This window comes from Anser cygnoides, chromosome 27, assembly GCF_040182565.1.
Source record: "Anser cygnoides isolate HZ-2024a breed goose chromosome 27, Taihu_goose_T2T_genome, whole genome shotgun sequence".
Lineage (NCBI taxonomy): Eukaryota > Metazoa > Chordata > Aves > Anseriformes > Anatidae > Anser > Anser cygnoides.
The window spans coordinates 5,584,390-5,597,691 of record NC_089899.1 but is presented as its reverse complement, the minus strand read 5'-3'; the positions used below and the strand labels follow the sequence as shown (position 1 = coordinate 5,597,691).

Genomic DNA, 13,302 nt, shown 5'->3' with positions numbered 1-13,302 from the left:
TAGCTATTTGCACCAGCACAGACAGAAGGCAGACATCCCACCCCAGAGCCTTGGCTCTGCAAGCTACAACCCACACTGGGAGATGAGCACCCCAAATTGCAGAGGAAATTGAGAGCTATCACCCCCCCTTGAACAAGGCACCAGGCTGAGTGCTGACACCAAGGAGCCCCCAGAGGAGGGCACACAGGGCTGCCCCGCTGGTGAGTGGGGCCAGCAGCTCGTCAGCGCAATGGGGAGCAGCTGGTCCAGAAACTACAAGTAGCTGGGGGCTGGAGGCTGGGCTAAGCCAGGTTTGGGCAGCCTCATGCAGCAGCAATTTCAGCCACACAGCAGTCCAGTGTGGGCAGAGCTCCTCCAGGTACCTGGGGTGGGTTCTGCTGGGGCAGGGGTGAACCTGGAGTGCAGGATGGCTGACCTTTCTCTCTCGGTTTAGGGGAGGATGGTTGTCTGCAACAAGCCCTACTCCCTGCCTAGCAGGATCCTGTGCCAGGTGCTTCAGCTGGGCTTTGTCAAGAACCTGGTAGGTGATGCTCCTCTGCTGGAGGGGCTTGAGGGCAAGGGGATGGGGTGGTAAAACCTTGGGATTGGCAGTCGCTTGGCTTCTCTGCTCTATCATTCTCTCTGCTCTTTAAGTCTGTTCCCCCTGCTCTGCACTCAGTATGTGCTCATCCTCTGCTTTTCTCCCATTCCCATTTTATCCTCTGTCTGATTTGGTCTGGTCTTACTCCCCTTCTGCTAATGGTTACTGCAGCATTTGTGTTTCTCTTCTCTGTACCAGAGGAGATGGGAGGTTTCTGGGGACAATGTACAACCTCAGTGGTCCCTGTTTACCTGACTGAAGTTGGTCCTAGTCATGCTGGGAGAGAGGTTGAGGGTTTCACTGAGGACTTGAAGTAGCTGGAAGGTCTCATGCTACCAAATGTAATTCTCTCTCGCTTGCAGCTGAAGATCCTTCAGAAAGTATCAGCCTGGGTTGGGCTTGTGGTCCCTGTAGAGACCATTATCAGCAAAGTCTGCCCCATGCAGTCTCCCACCAGACCTGGACGACTTGCCAAGAAGCGCCGTGGGAGGCTGATGCGTCTCCTCCTCTCCATCGTCCCCACCAGGATCCAGAACATCCTGGGCCAACTGCCAGCGGATTGGGGCCAGAGCGACATGCCCAAGGGTAAGAGCTGGGGCCTTCTGGAGCACCCAAAGGGCTTGCAGACCAGAAGCACAGAGCATGACATCCAAACACATTGGGTCTGAAGCTCCTGTGCTGGGTAGAAAGCTGGGAAATCTGTAGCTGTGTGTTTATTCTGTATGCACTCTGCCACCTGCGGATCCCTGCAGAGATCCGTGAGGCTCTGATCAACCCATCTAGTAAAGCAAACAAGAGGAAACGGGACGATGTCGCTCTGGAGGAGCAGGTGTCCTGGGTGGTGGTGCTGGAGAGGGACCTGCCAGAGGATGACCCTGAAGATGTCACATATGAGGTATGGTGTTCTGGTGGCCGAGCAGATCCTCTCCTCAGGGGAAAGCGAGTCAGGATTACTTGGCCTCTGTCCTCCCGGTGGACTGGGAGCTTCACTGTGTAGGGCTGTGGAGGAGCCTGCGTAGAGATCTGCAAAGAGGCTTCCTTTGTCATATGCCCTTTTGGGGCTGCAGGCTGTCCAAGGAGAACCTGAGCATAGTGTCTTCAGTGTCTGAAAGTGTGGGTGCCCTGCTTGCCCCATAACACCAAAATTCCCCTTCAGTTAGTGTCCCTGCAAGGCAGCACCATGGCCACCCATGGCTGCTTGGCTGCAGGGCTGGTGCCTCCCTCAGGGACTACCTCTTCCCTTCCCAGCCCTCGGATGTGGAAACAGACAGCGAGGAGTACAAGTCCCAGAATGACACTGAGACAGACCTGGAGTTTGAAGAGTGGGATGGGACTGTTGTGTTGAAGGAGTCATCAGCTCTCCAGGTGAGTGAGTGGGCCTGCTGCATACAGCTGCCAACTTGGTCCTGGGTAGGGTTTCATATACTGAGCTGGAAGGACGTGCTTCGGTCCTTCTTCCCTTGGCTACAGAAGGAGAGGTTTCTGGGGTGAATTCACAAGATCATTCATGGGTTTTCTGTGCCGCCTGTCCATGGAGCTGCAGCCTGACCCTGTCCATGTCTCTGCAGGTGGAAGATGTGCAGCCCACTGGGGATGGGGATACCCCAGAGCTGCTGGCTGTGAGCATGGAGCAGGGACTGAGGGACTCCACTGTGTCCAGCAGTGGGGAAGATGCTCCTGACACTGACAGTAGTGATGGTATTGCCCAGAAGCCACCAGCTGGTGAGAGCAGTGGGGATGGCAGTGGCCAGGAGCAGGAGGTGGATCATGAGAGCAGCAGTTTGTTGCAGTGTGAGGTGAGGACTCTTCTTGCATGAGTAATAGTCCCACCTGCCCTCCTTTATTAGGTGAGGTGTCATAAACTGTCTGTACTCAGAGGGGTTTCAGCTTGGGAAGATGCCCTCAGGCTCTGAGTTTTTGGGACAGCTCTCCCTTCCTTCTCTGCCATGTGAACCAGGCAAGAATTGTAGGGCTGTGGCTGTCCTCCCCGGCAAGGACACATCAGCCCCAGACATGCTGCTGAGGTGATGCTGGTTGTGCACAGAGCCCTGGGCACCTCCCTCCCCTGGGTGTGAGGGCTGCCAAAAGCTAGCTGAGCACCTCGTGCTGGTACCTAGGGCAGCTCCCTCTGACCCAGAATCTTCATGACACCATGACCCAGAGATCTTGCCCTGAAAATTGGGGAGGGTTTGTGGGAGAGTCTTCATCACTAGTAACTTTGCATGGGGTCCTTCACTGCTCTAGACCCATCTGTCCCCAAGGCACTGACCAATACCCTCCCACCTCCTATGAAGCTGATGCCCAGCTTGCAGAGGAATGGAGGGTGAGGAGGTGTGGGGTATGTTTTGTGCTCAGTGGCTCAACCCCCGTGCTGACTGGCTGCTGTGCTCAAGAACAAATCTCTGATCTTTTCTAGGGTAAGCAGGAACCCTGACTTGTGGGCCCAGACCTCTGCTGTGGCTGTGAAGTGCCTGTTTTTCTCTGGCTGCTGTGTCCTAGTGTAAGCTGACCAGTTAATGACATATTGATATTTTTGAACTTTATAATAAAATTACTGTATTTTTTCATGTGAATTGGGATTCAGTTGGCTGTCAGTAGCTGGACCTGGCAGGCTCTCTGCCGGGTGGCATTGGCACACTGCTGCTGGGAGCACAGGGTTGCCAGTGGGACCTGTGCCCCAATCCCACCTGTGGAAAGGCCATGCCCCCCAGGGGGTTATGGCTTTGGGGATGCTGTGATGGGAAGGGGTACAGGTAGTGGAGCAGTGTTCCCATACAGCAGTGCCTGAGTGTGGTCATGCTGACTGGTATCCAGATGTCCCTGTGCTGGCTGTCCCCTGATGTGCAGGATGGGCACCCCCACATACACATCACCAGAAATACAAGAGGCAGCAGGCCTGTCTTTGGGATAAACCAAACAGCTTCACATGGAATCCACATTGCTTACTGAGCCCTTGAGGGTCTTCAGTCTGCTGGGATATTTCTGCCTGGGGCCCTCTCTGAATGAATCCTACAGAAGGCCTCTGTTCAGTGCAAGGGGTGAGTCAGGGTCTGGAATGGGAGGCTGGGATCAGGATTTTCATGAACACAACCTGGAGTGACTTTAGGTTGGCTGACGCATCTGTTATATGGAACAAGTGACAGTAGCTGAAACTGAAAAGAGCAGTAAATCTTCCAAATATCAGTAAAATAAAAAGGGCACAGCCCAGGGTGCTGAGCTTTTGCTCAGGGCCTGCCTGGAGGCTGTCTGATGGCACAACTGCCTCTAGCTGTTTTTGCATGTGCATCAGCTCAGACTAACAATGTTCCAGCTGATGAAAATAACTGGCAGCCTACAGTGGGGCTGTGCTGCTGAAGGAGCTGAGCCATCTAGCAGGTCCAGCCTGGATGAACCCTTCCAGCTGTGCTTGATCCCTGCCATGGACAAAGCTTTTGAGAAGTGTCAATCCTTACCAGGGAGGGAGGTCCTGAGATACCCCCAGGTTTTGTCTCTTTGTGTCCCAAAAAAAAGTGGGAGTTCAAAATCCCACAGTTAAAGTCAGGATGGTGACAGGGATGGAGATATCACTGCTCCCAGCCCTGCTGTGATCAGGGGTGCTCATGTCTTCCTAATCACAGATCGTTTCAGCTGTCAGAAGCAGCTCTGGGTTGTGCTGTGCTCTCTGCAGCTTTTCCCCTTGGGCTAAAGTTGTCATGCTCTGGCCAGCAGCAAATGCTTTAAAGGATGAAATGCTTCAGCTTGGAATTGGTCGGTACACCTGAGCTCGAGCTGCAGCCCGTGGAGCCCTCCCTGGGGCTCTGAAACTGGCCTTCCACGTGTGGCTCTGGCCAGAGACCTGCTGCAGCTCCACGTGGCCCTGCTTCAGTAGGGCATGGCTTGGGCTGGGCAGGGCGGATTTCCTCCCAGGTTGGATCAGTTATTTGTGCACCCCCAGTGTGCAGGACCGTCCCGAGTGTCAAAGCTCAGGTAGTCATGAGCTGCCCCTCATCCTTCCCTATGGCAGTGTCTCTTTAAGTTCAGGTATTCCTCTCACCTTGCATTATCTGCAGCCACAGCAGCAGGGGTTTCATTACTGCTGAATAATAGCAAGGTTTTACTTAAGGCTGATAAAGGAGCTGATATTGCAACTCACGGATATTATGTTGGGCTCTGCATTAAGTTAATTGCTCCTTGTTTGTTTTTTAATAGCCCTATTCTCTTCAGCCAGCATTTTCAAAGCAGAGAATGATAAAACATCATTTAGTGGCACACAGCTAGGTAAGGACATTTTCTGAAATCTGTGAGGGATTTTCCTGCTGGCTCCTGAGCTTCAGTAATGCTGGATGTGAAGATAAAGAGGGGGCTTTGTTCATTGTCTGAGTGCCAGACTGCAGAACCATTATGCCTCAAAATGTAGTGAGGAAGGGACTAGCACTAAACCTGGCTTTGAGCTCACCTGCAGATCAGTTTTGGGCCCACCTGTCTGCAATGAGGTGCATGCCCAAATCCTCCCTGAGTCTTGAGCCCTGATTTAGGGAGAAGACTTCCTCAGATGAATGTGAAGGCAGCAAATGGATCAGAGGAGGGAGAATGAGCTGCAGAGATGCTTTATCCTGAGTGTTCACCTTGGATCCAATCCAGGTATGTGCTGCGATTCTGTGGTCACCTGGGGGGGGGGGAGGGCAGGACAGGGGCCACCGCTGCTGGAGGGGAGGGAGAAGTAACCCCCTGTTGGTTCCCAGGGCTGTGGATGAACTTCCCTGAATGCCTGCTTGTGCCTGGGGCTGGCAGCAGGGCAAGGCTCATACCTCGCACAAAGGTGGGTTTGTGGCTAGAAGGATGCTGAGGGCAGCTCGGTGGTGTTGTGGTGTCTCACCCGTGGGGTGTTACAGGACCTGATGCTTCCTGGGGACTCAGCCCCTCCTTGTGCTACAGCTGGGTGGAGATGTGGGGACTAAGAGCGGGACATGGGGACGGGGGCATCTCCCTCCATTGAAAGGCATAGCTCTTTGCTAAGCACCTCCAAGCATCTTTCCCTTTCCTCTCCTTTGTCCCTGTTCTTGATCTGTAATCTGGGAGCATCCTTCTGAGCAGGCAATGGGGGGACCCCTCGGGCTGTGCCCCTCCTGTCCTGCTCAGCCTCCAGCTGCTCAGAGGAGATCCAACCCCCCTGCCCCCCAGGTAGGTGCTCTCTCAGTGCTGTCATCTGCACGAGGCTCCTGCCCACGCCTCCCAGACAATAAATCCCACTTTATTGTGTGATATTGAGCTCCAGACGGTGCTGAGGGGCTGCACCAAAGGCCTGGCTGGTTCTGCTCCACAGCGCAGGCAGCTGCTCTCCGAGCGCTGCGGCTGCCCTGATCGCAGTGGTTTTACAACCGGTGCTGCAGCTGCACCTCGGTGTGGTCAGAGACCCTTCCAGGGAGCTGCCAGCACCAGCTTTCCACATGGGCTGGCTTCACCTCCCTCTACCGCAGGAGTTTATCTGAATGCAAGAGCCTAGGTTGCTTTGAGCAACTAAAAGAGTGTTTCAGCCCTGAGCTGGACACACAGAGATGGGGACAGCCAAAGGTGTGAGTAGTCCAGCCTCTTGCTGCAGCCAAAACTGAGCTCCCTTCAAGGGTGCTCCGTGCTGCCCATCTGCCCCCGGGGCACAGGTTGGTATGGGAGTGCTCCAGGCTGTGAGCAGCGCCACTGGAAGCAGACCCCTTACCTGAGGGGAGCACTGTTTCCAGGCCAAATACTTTTGGCTCATGTGTGCTCTGAAGACTTCTAGGGGCCAGGAGCCAATATCTGTGCTGCCAGCCTGGTTGTCGTCTCTTGTACCAGGGTCACAGCTGGGTGGCACTGGGAAAGCAGCGCTCTGCTGGAGGCTGAGGCTGCTCTCCAGCAGGAGGCCGGTGTCCAGAAGAGCTGAGGTCTGCAGACTTATTACATGTCACACTGTGAGCAAAGCAACTGAACAGTCATGAGATGCCATGGGCTAGGCCACTCCTTCGCTAATGGTGATGTCCAGCTGAGGTGGGGAATAAGTGGTGCCTCCCACGTGTGCGCCTTCCCAGCCAAACCCCCAGTGAAAGCTCTGGAAGACAAAGATGGAAGGAGAGCATGCTGTGAGCTTTCACATGCACATACATTAGGGAGGTGACTCATAAGAGAGTAATTTTCAGGTCCTATTAACTTCATCCATGCACTCTCCAAAACGTGCTCTATTTATTCATATTCCATTTAAGATGCTGCAAATATTAGCTTAGAGAAGTGGGAGGTGGTGGGGAATGCTGAGAGCCAAGGTGTGCACCCACTCCAGCTCTGGTCTGGCTGTGCCCCTCGCTGTGGGTCACCCAAGGAGGTGAGCAGCCTTCTGGGACCTCTGTGGCTCTTCCAGCCTTCTTAGCAGCTCCCGGGTTTGTTTCCAAAAATTATTTTTTTAGGAAGAGTCTGGAGCAAAGGGAACTTTATGCCCAGAACAGCTCACAGCAGCTGAGGAACTGTCCTGGATCGCATCTTCTACTGTGCGCTCCAGCCAGCTCCCACCTCAGCTCCAGGGATGGTAACATGGAGGGGAGAGTTGAAAGACCACCTAGATCATCACCATCGGAGGGTTCTGCCCCTTGGGTCACGCCTGGCTCTGCTCAAGGTTTTAATGCAGCTTTGCTAAAACAAACCCAGCCCTCCTGCAGCTCCGGGGCCAGAGGTGGCTCCTCTTGCTGCTCCTTGGCTGTAGCTCACCTGTGGATCAGAGGCCGGGGGCTCTCATCCCGGGGCTGAATGCCATGAGGGAGCTGCAGGCACTGGAGGCAGCCTCCCTGCATTCTCTTGCACGCAAGCAGCCCAAAGGCAGATGTCCTCCCAACAGCCATGCATCATTCATGCAAGAGTGCTCCCCATCTGATAAATCATATTAGAGAGACAAGACACAATGGGGCTTTTAATTATAGAAACAATTACCCGGGATTAATGATGGCAGAAGTGTGATGAATTATTGTTACTCCTAAAGTTTAATGCAGCTTTGGTAGCTTTAGTCAGATGTAGAGAGTAATGAGACAACGCTTCCTTGGGACTTTGCTTTAACTAGTTTCATCCTTCTCTTCCTCTTGTTTGTGCAGATGAGACACGCTTGGGGGTTTTCAGCAAATGCAGGGGCTCAGCTGGGTGAAGTTTTCTGAGGTTTGTTATGGAAGGGGCAGGGCATGAGGAGGAACAAGGGGAGCTGCTGTGCTGGAGCAGAGCCTGCAGGTGGGATGAGCCCTGCGAGGTGGAGCAGGGACCCCTGCATCAGCATTGCAGCCAGTGGCCCTCAGTGCATCCTGGTGAGCCTGGGGGGGGCTGCCCTGCCTGACTCTATCCTGCTTACAAGGCATTAACAGTGAAACCAGCTTGGGAAAATGCAATAGCCAGCAACAGCTTCCCTGTGCCCAGAACCCTAATTCTGTCCTGTGAAGGACCTATGGTCCTTTGGGAACAACTGCCCCACTCCTGCCAATGCCTGAAGTGTGCAGGGCCAGTGGGCAGGCTGCCTTTGCAGCTGTGCCCAGTTGTGGGCATTCAGCTCATCTACTCGTTGGCATCCTCCTGGCACCTTTGGCCGGGAGGCGCGGGGCACCGGATGTCCCCAGCTCCCTGTGCCAGGCAGAGCCCTTGTTTCCAAACAGTTTTTCCTTCCGTGGAGGACGTGGGTGGATTTGTTGCCTGTGAGATGCTAATAACGCTGGCCCGGTGCCCAGTGCAGTCTCACCTCCGGTGCTGATGCTCTCCGAAACGTCTCTGCAGCCCCAGCGGGTGCAGGAGCACAGCCTCTGTCCCCTCCAGCCTGCTGGGTGCCGTGCCTGGCCTGGGCTGATGGCCACACGCACTCACCCGTGCACCTGTGTGCCCTCAGCAGCCCAGCTGTGCCCAACTGGAAAAAGGGCTTCACGCATGGAGCCTCGGAGCATCGGGCAGCCTCGAAGCTTTGGGGCAGCCGGACGGCTCTGGCTCCCGGTCCCCATGCAGGCAGAATGGGTGAGGTCGGGGCTGCGTGGACACCTGTGCCTCATAAACCCAATGCACGTGCATGGGCTGCGATGGACTCTCAACAGCTGAATTCCCTGGGGAAGAAACTGCCCTCTTCAAGCTGGTGCTGGCTGATGCTCCTGGAGACCAGCATGACGTCAAGGGATGATCCTCCTGGTAAATTTTAAGCCATTTCCTATTTAAAACCAATTTCCTAACCGTGACAGCCTCTCTGTCCTGCAGAATCCAAGCTCTTAGACAGTCATGGGAACAGCACTAAGCTGGAAAGTAATTACGTGTTCCTCAAAGAAAAGTTGAAGTTTCCCAAGTCTTCCTGGTTACTAAAGAAGTCATCATCTGTCTTTCATTCCAAATTAGACCTTGAAAACCCTCCTGGCTTATGAATCAGATCTACCGTCATTGCACACCAGCGTAATTTGCCTTGTCTTTCAACATAATGGCTCTCATCCCACTCAGAGGACGTGGAGTGAAGGCAGGGAGCTGAAAAAAAGCAGGACCCCAGGTTCCCAGTCGCGTGTGGTGGCAATGTGCCATCCTCAGTGCAGCTGGGGCAGCCTTTCCTTGGGGATTTTGGTGCTCAGAGTTAGTGTCTGCCCACAAAGTGGGAAATCTGGTGATGGCTGGGGATGCATTCCTGTGTGAGCTACATCAAAGTGCAGCTTTTCTCCTGAGATATCTTGTGAAGTGACAGATGGGTCAGAAATGCTGCAGAGTTGAGAGAGAGTGATTAGAAATAGATGAGGAGGGCTTCTCCTGGCTGGTAGCCCTGGCAGCTGCCTCGGTCCCGAGGCAGAGAGGTGAGCACCCAAGGAGCTCAGCAAGTGCACTGAACGGGCGCAGCGTTGGGTTCCTCTTGCCACTGGGTGGTGTGACCCAACAACCCCCCAGGGCCATTGGAGGCCATGACCACAGCTGGAGCTGATCAATTAAGGACAGAGGACCTGGTTTGCCTGCATGAAGCATGGGGGCAGCCGTAGGGCCACAGGGACAAGGGGCTGGGGATGCACCGGGGACAGTTTCTGTCTCACGGGTGCACGTGGCACATTTGCCATCCAGGCACTGCAGTGCCTGGAATCCTAATCGCCTGCAAAGCGGCTCTAATGATATTTGAAAACGAGCCTGGAGCTGCCGGGAGGGATTCGATGTCGTGCTCAGATAAACACAGGCAGGGTTCTTGCGGGGGCGGGAGTGCCTTCTGCACACTGCAGCTGCGGGAAGGGGAACGTGGGCTGCATTGCATCGGGACGCATCCCAACGGGGATGGGGTGGGAGGCAGCGGGGCGGCCGCCCCCGGCTCTCCAGTGGCAGGGAGCAATGGGATGCATGGGCACAGACCCTGCATGGGCTTGGTCAGGGCTGGAGCAGGGACATTGGACCCATCGAGCAGCCATCGGTGCCTCTGCTGAACCAGGGAGAGAGGGGGTGAAGCAGGCAGTGTCCTGCAGAAAGCTGCTGCACCAGCGCGGCTCATCACATCACCCTGCACCAGGAGGGCCAGGCTGCGCACGATGATGCCCAAGCGCACCCAGCCCAAGCCTCGGCTGGTTTTGTGTTGTCAGGTTCCCATGAGGACAGTGCCAGCCCCTTTGCCCCATCCCACGGGGTTTGCACCAGGCAGGGCAGTGACACTGGTGGGGGAATAGGAAGAGAAATTGTGTGTGGGAAGCACCGGTTTGCTCCCTGAGCACACTTGTTCTTGGTCCTGCCTGCACACTGCCTGAATCCACGGGCACATGTGGCACTGCCCAGCCCCAGGGCAGAGATTTGGAGCCATCTCACCCCTTGGCATTCCCGGAGGAGCTGCTGCTCCTCCTGAGCCCCAGTTCCCCTGGGGCAGGCGTAGGGCTTATGAGTGTTATTGCTGCTGTTACCAAGCCGTGGCTGGTGCTTCGGGAAGGGACGTTCGCTCTGGTGCAGAATAACTGCAGCGCCGAGCACCCAGTGGGGAGCTGCTGAGGGCACAGCTGCTGGAGCAAGGTGCAATTTGGGTTTGTTGGCAGGGCAAGACGGGTTTGGGGAAGAGGCTGCGGTGGCTGTCTGTGCTCAGAGCTGGATTTCAGAGGCTGATGTTCCTTGCATGGGGCAGCTCCTGGGGATTCTCCGCCCCAGGCAGCCCGAGCCCCACAGTGTCACTGCCCTGACCCCACCACTCCAGGCTGCTCCGAGCCCCATCGTCAGTCAGAGCTGAGGTTACAGCAGGAAGGAGGAACCAGGGCACATCTGCTGGCAGCAATTTCTCCTATTAATTTGTCCTGGTGCCTGAAGCACCTCCCTGCATTTGCACGGCAAACAGACACCCCTTGGCTGCAGGGATGAGCAACGAGCTAGGCAGCACCAGTCTCCCTGCAGCAGTGTAAATCAGTGGCCTCAAGCTTAGGTGCTGGCAGCAGTGGGGCCAAGGTCCTGTGCAGGCTCCTGCACTCACAAAGTGAGCGGCTACAGAAGCGATGTCCCTGCAATGGGGCCATGGCACCGGGTGGTAGCAGGGGCACGGCCCCGACATGCGTCATCCCTCCTGGGCTAGGGCGACGGGCGCGCTGGCTGTGAGGGACATTGAGCACACAGAGCTCCTGCCAGAGGCAGCTGGCACCAGTGCTCAGCGGTTCTGCAAGAACTGGGACAAGGCCCTAAATAAAGGGAATGGGGGGAATCCTCCTTTTTTCACCTTAGGCTGGCTGGCTGTCGGGAGGGACATCTGAGTGCTTGATGTCCAGGGGCCCTAACACGGCCGGCAGAGAGCCAGGCACCAGATCACTCCGTCCCTCTTCGCTGTCACACAAAGCCACAACAGCTGGAGGGGGAAAGGTCCCTTCTCCTTTCTGTGGGGATTAAGACCATTTGCCTGACCGTGCTGCTGCTGGGGACAGCTCAGAACAGCAGGTGTTTGGTGAAAGAAACTTTTATTTTAGTTACCAAATATTTATTAAAAGTAACGAGGATTAGTCATCAGCTCTTGCTGTGTTTGCGGAGCAGGTATGTCTGCCCGGTGCTTTGTAGGTAAATACAAGGTGAGATGTCTTCCCCCAGGGGTTCATGCTCTGAAGCAGATCAAAGCCACAGAAACAATGGGGTCAGGGCAGAGCTGCATGGAGCCGGGCTCTGTACAGGGAATGCCAGCAGCTCCATGCAGCAGAGGTCATGGACACTGCTTGCAGTCTGCGATGGGGCGGCGCTGGTGGTGGCATTGTCCCTGTCCTGTGCTCCCCAAATCCAGGAGCATGGGCACCATGCACTGGGGGGAGGCTCCATTTTGGGGTGCAACCCCCAGCCCTGCACCGATGGGTACATGTGCCTCTGTGCTTGGGGTGCCGGCTGGAGCGAGCCCGTGGCATCTCGCAGCTGGGTGCTGCAGGGTCTCATCCTGCTCATCCGTGCCCGGCCCACACGGAGGGGATGCTCCATGATGCTCCTCCCGTCCTCCCAGCCCGAGAAGGGGACAACCACGGGCTGGTGTCCCCAGGGCACCCAGGGCCTTGCTGCCTCCGGCCATGCGGTGTCACTCTCCACTCACGATTGCGTCCCTGCAAAGCAGGCGACCAGCAATCCGGGGGCTGGGGATTAACCCCCTTCTGTGCCCCCCAACAGCAACTGGGCTCCCAGGGAAGGGCACTGGGGCACGGATGGGGCAGGGTTCAGCCAGGCATTGCCCGCCCTGGTGGGACAAGTCCTGGGGCTGCTGCTGTCCCCGGTCCCCATGGCCAGGGCTTTGGCTGCCGCTGCCCTGTCCTGGTGCAGGGGCCATGCCCTGGGGATGCTCCCCCTGGGTGCTCCCTCGCATGGCTCCAGCCTTCCCTCCCCCAGCGCCAAAGGGGATCCCAATGAACTCTCCCCCCCTACACCCCGAGTTCTGCGGGGTCCAACAGAATCTGCTGTACCAGCTGTGGGGATCGCAGCTCCTTCTGTGAGTTCCTCGAGGTTTCATTAGGCACAATTAATGACCACCAAGAGCCCATAGACAGTACGTGGCTCCCACTGCATCCCTAAGGGGGGGGAAAAAAATCCCTGGCTGTCACCAGAGCTGGCAGTGCCGCTTGCTGCATCTGGGCTGGCAGGGGACCAGCTCACCCGATGGGGCTGGGGCTGCCAAGGGGCAGCAGCGGGCAGGGAGAGGCCCTGGCTCCATTGGGAAAGCTGCTCCGCTCCTCAGCAGGAGAGCAAAGTGCAGCAAAAGGCAGATTACTTCTGCTTATTGCTTTTTTTTTTTCTTTAGCACTTTTCAGCCAAAAGCTCTTCGGGATTTTGAGTGTGTGCTAGAGCAGCTGTGACTTTTTTCTGCCTCTCTCTCTTTTTATTATTTGTTTTTAATTTTAATCATTTTGCTGAGTCTGTGTGAAAATGACCCAGAAAGCACTATAACTTGTCAAGCTGCTCCCAGCGCTGGCTCAGAACAGAACCTCTGAAAAGAGACCCTCCCTGAGCCCTGCTCACCCCCTGCATTGCCCCAGGGACTCCCCCCTAGCCTGGCTGGTGCTGACATCTGTGGGCCCCTCTGCTCTCGGGGTCACACGTGCCAAGCGTCCCCCCCACCCGGCAGCAGTAGGGCAGCCGCCTCCATCAGCCAAAACCAGCTCAGTGCTTGTTCCCCACCACGCGGATGCTGCAATTCCTCCCATCCCTTGAATAAGAGTAAGGCAGGCCCAGAGAGCAAGTGCGGGGGGAAGGTGGTTTAATTGACTCTGTGTTTTTGAAACAGTGGCTTAATGAGTAGGTTCAAATTAGCCAGAATCACC

General features: G+C 55.8%; 1 protein-coding gene across 1 annotated transcript; it reads left to right on the top strand.

Moving 5' to 3' along the window:
• Positions 1-225: 225 nt before the first annotated feature.
• Positions 226-3,153, top strand: LOC106045660 (uncharacterized). The gene is made up of 7 exons (XM_013196260.3): positions 226-358; positions 434-520; positions 943-1,165; positions 1,333-1,475; positions 1,829-1,945; positions 2,149-2,376; positions 2,997-3,153. The coding sequence occupies exons 1-7, from the start codon at positions 305-307 to the stop codon at positions 3,012-3,014; spliced, it is 870 nt and encodes a 289-aa protein (XP_013051714.1). The 5' UTR covers positions 226-304; the 3' UTR covers positions 3,015-3,153.
• The last annotated feature ends 10,149 nt before the right edge of the window (positions 3,154-13,302 follow it).

Coding starts and splice junctions, on each gene's coding strand:
- LOC106045660 (XM_013196260.3), top strand. CDS start 305: ATGCAGCAGCAATTTCAGCCACACAGCAGTCCAGTGTGGGCAGAGCTC. Junction 521..942: donor TGGGCTTTGTCAAGAACCTG/GTAGGTGATGCT, acceptor TCTCGCTTGCAG/CTGAAGATCCTTCAGAAAGT. Junction 1,946..2,148: donor AGGAGTCATCAGCTCTCCAG/GTGAGTGAGTGG, acceptor ATGTCTCTGCAG/GTGGAAGATGTGCAGCCCAC.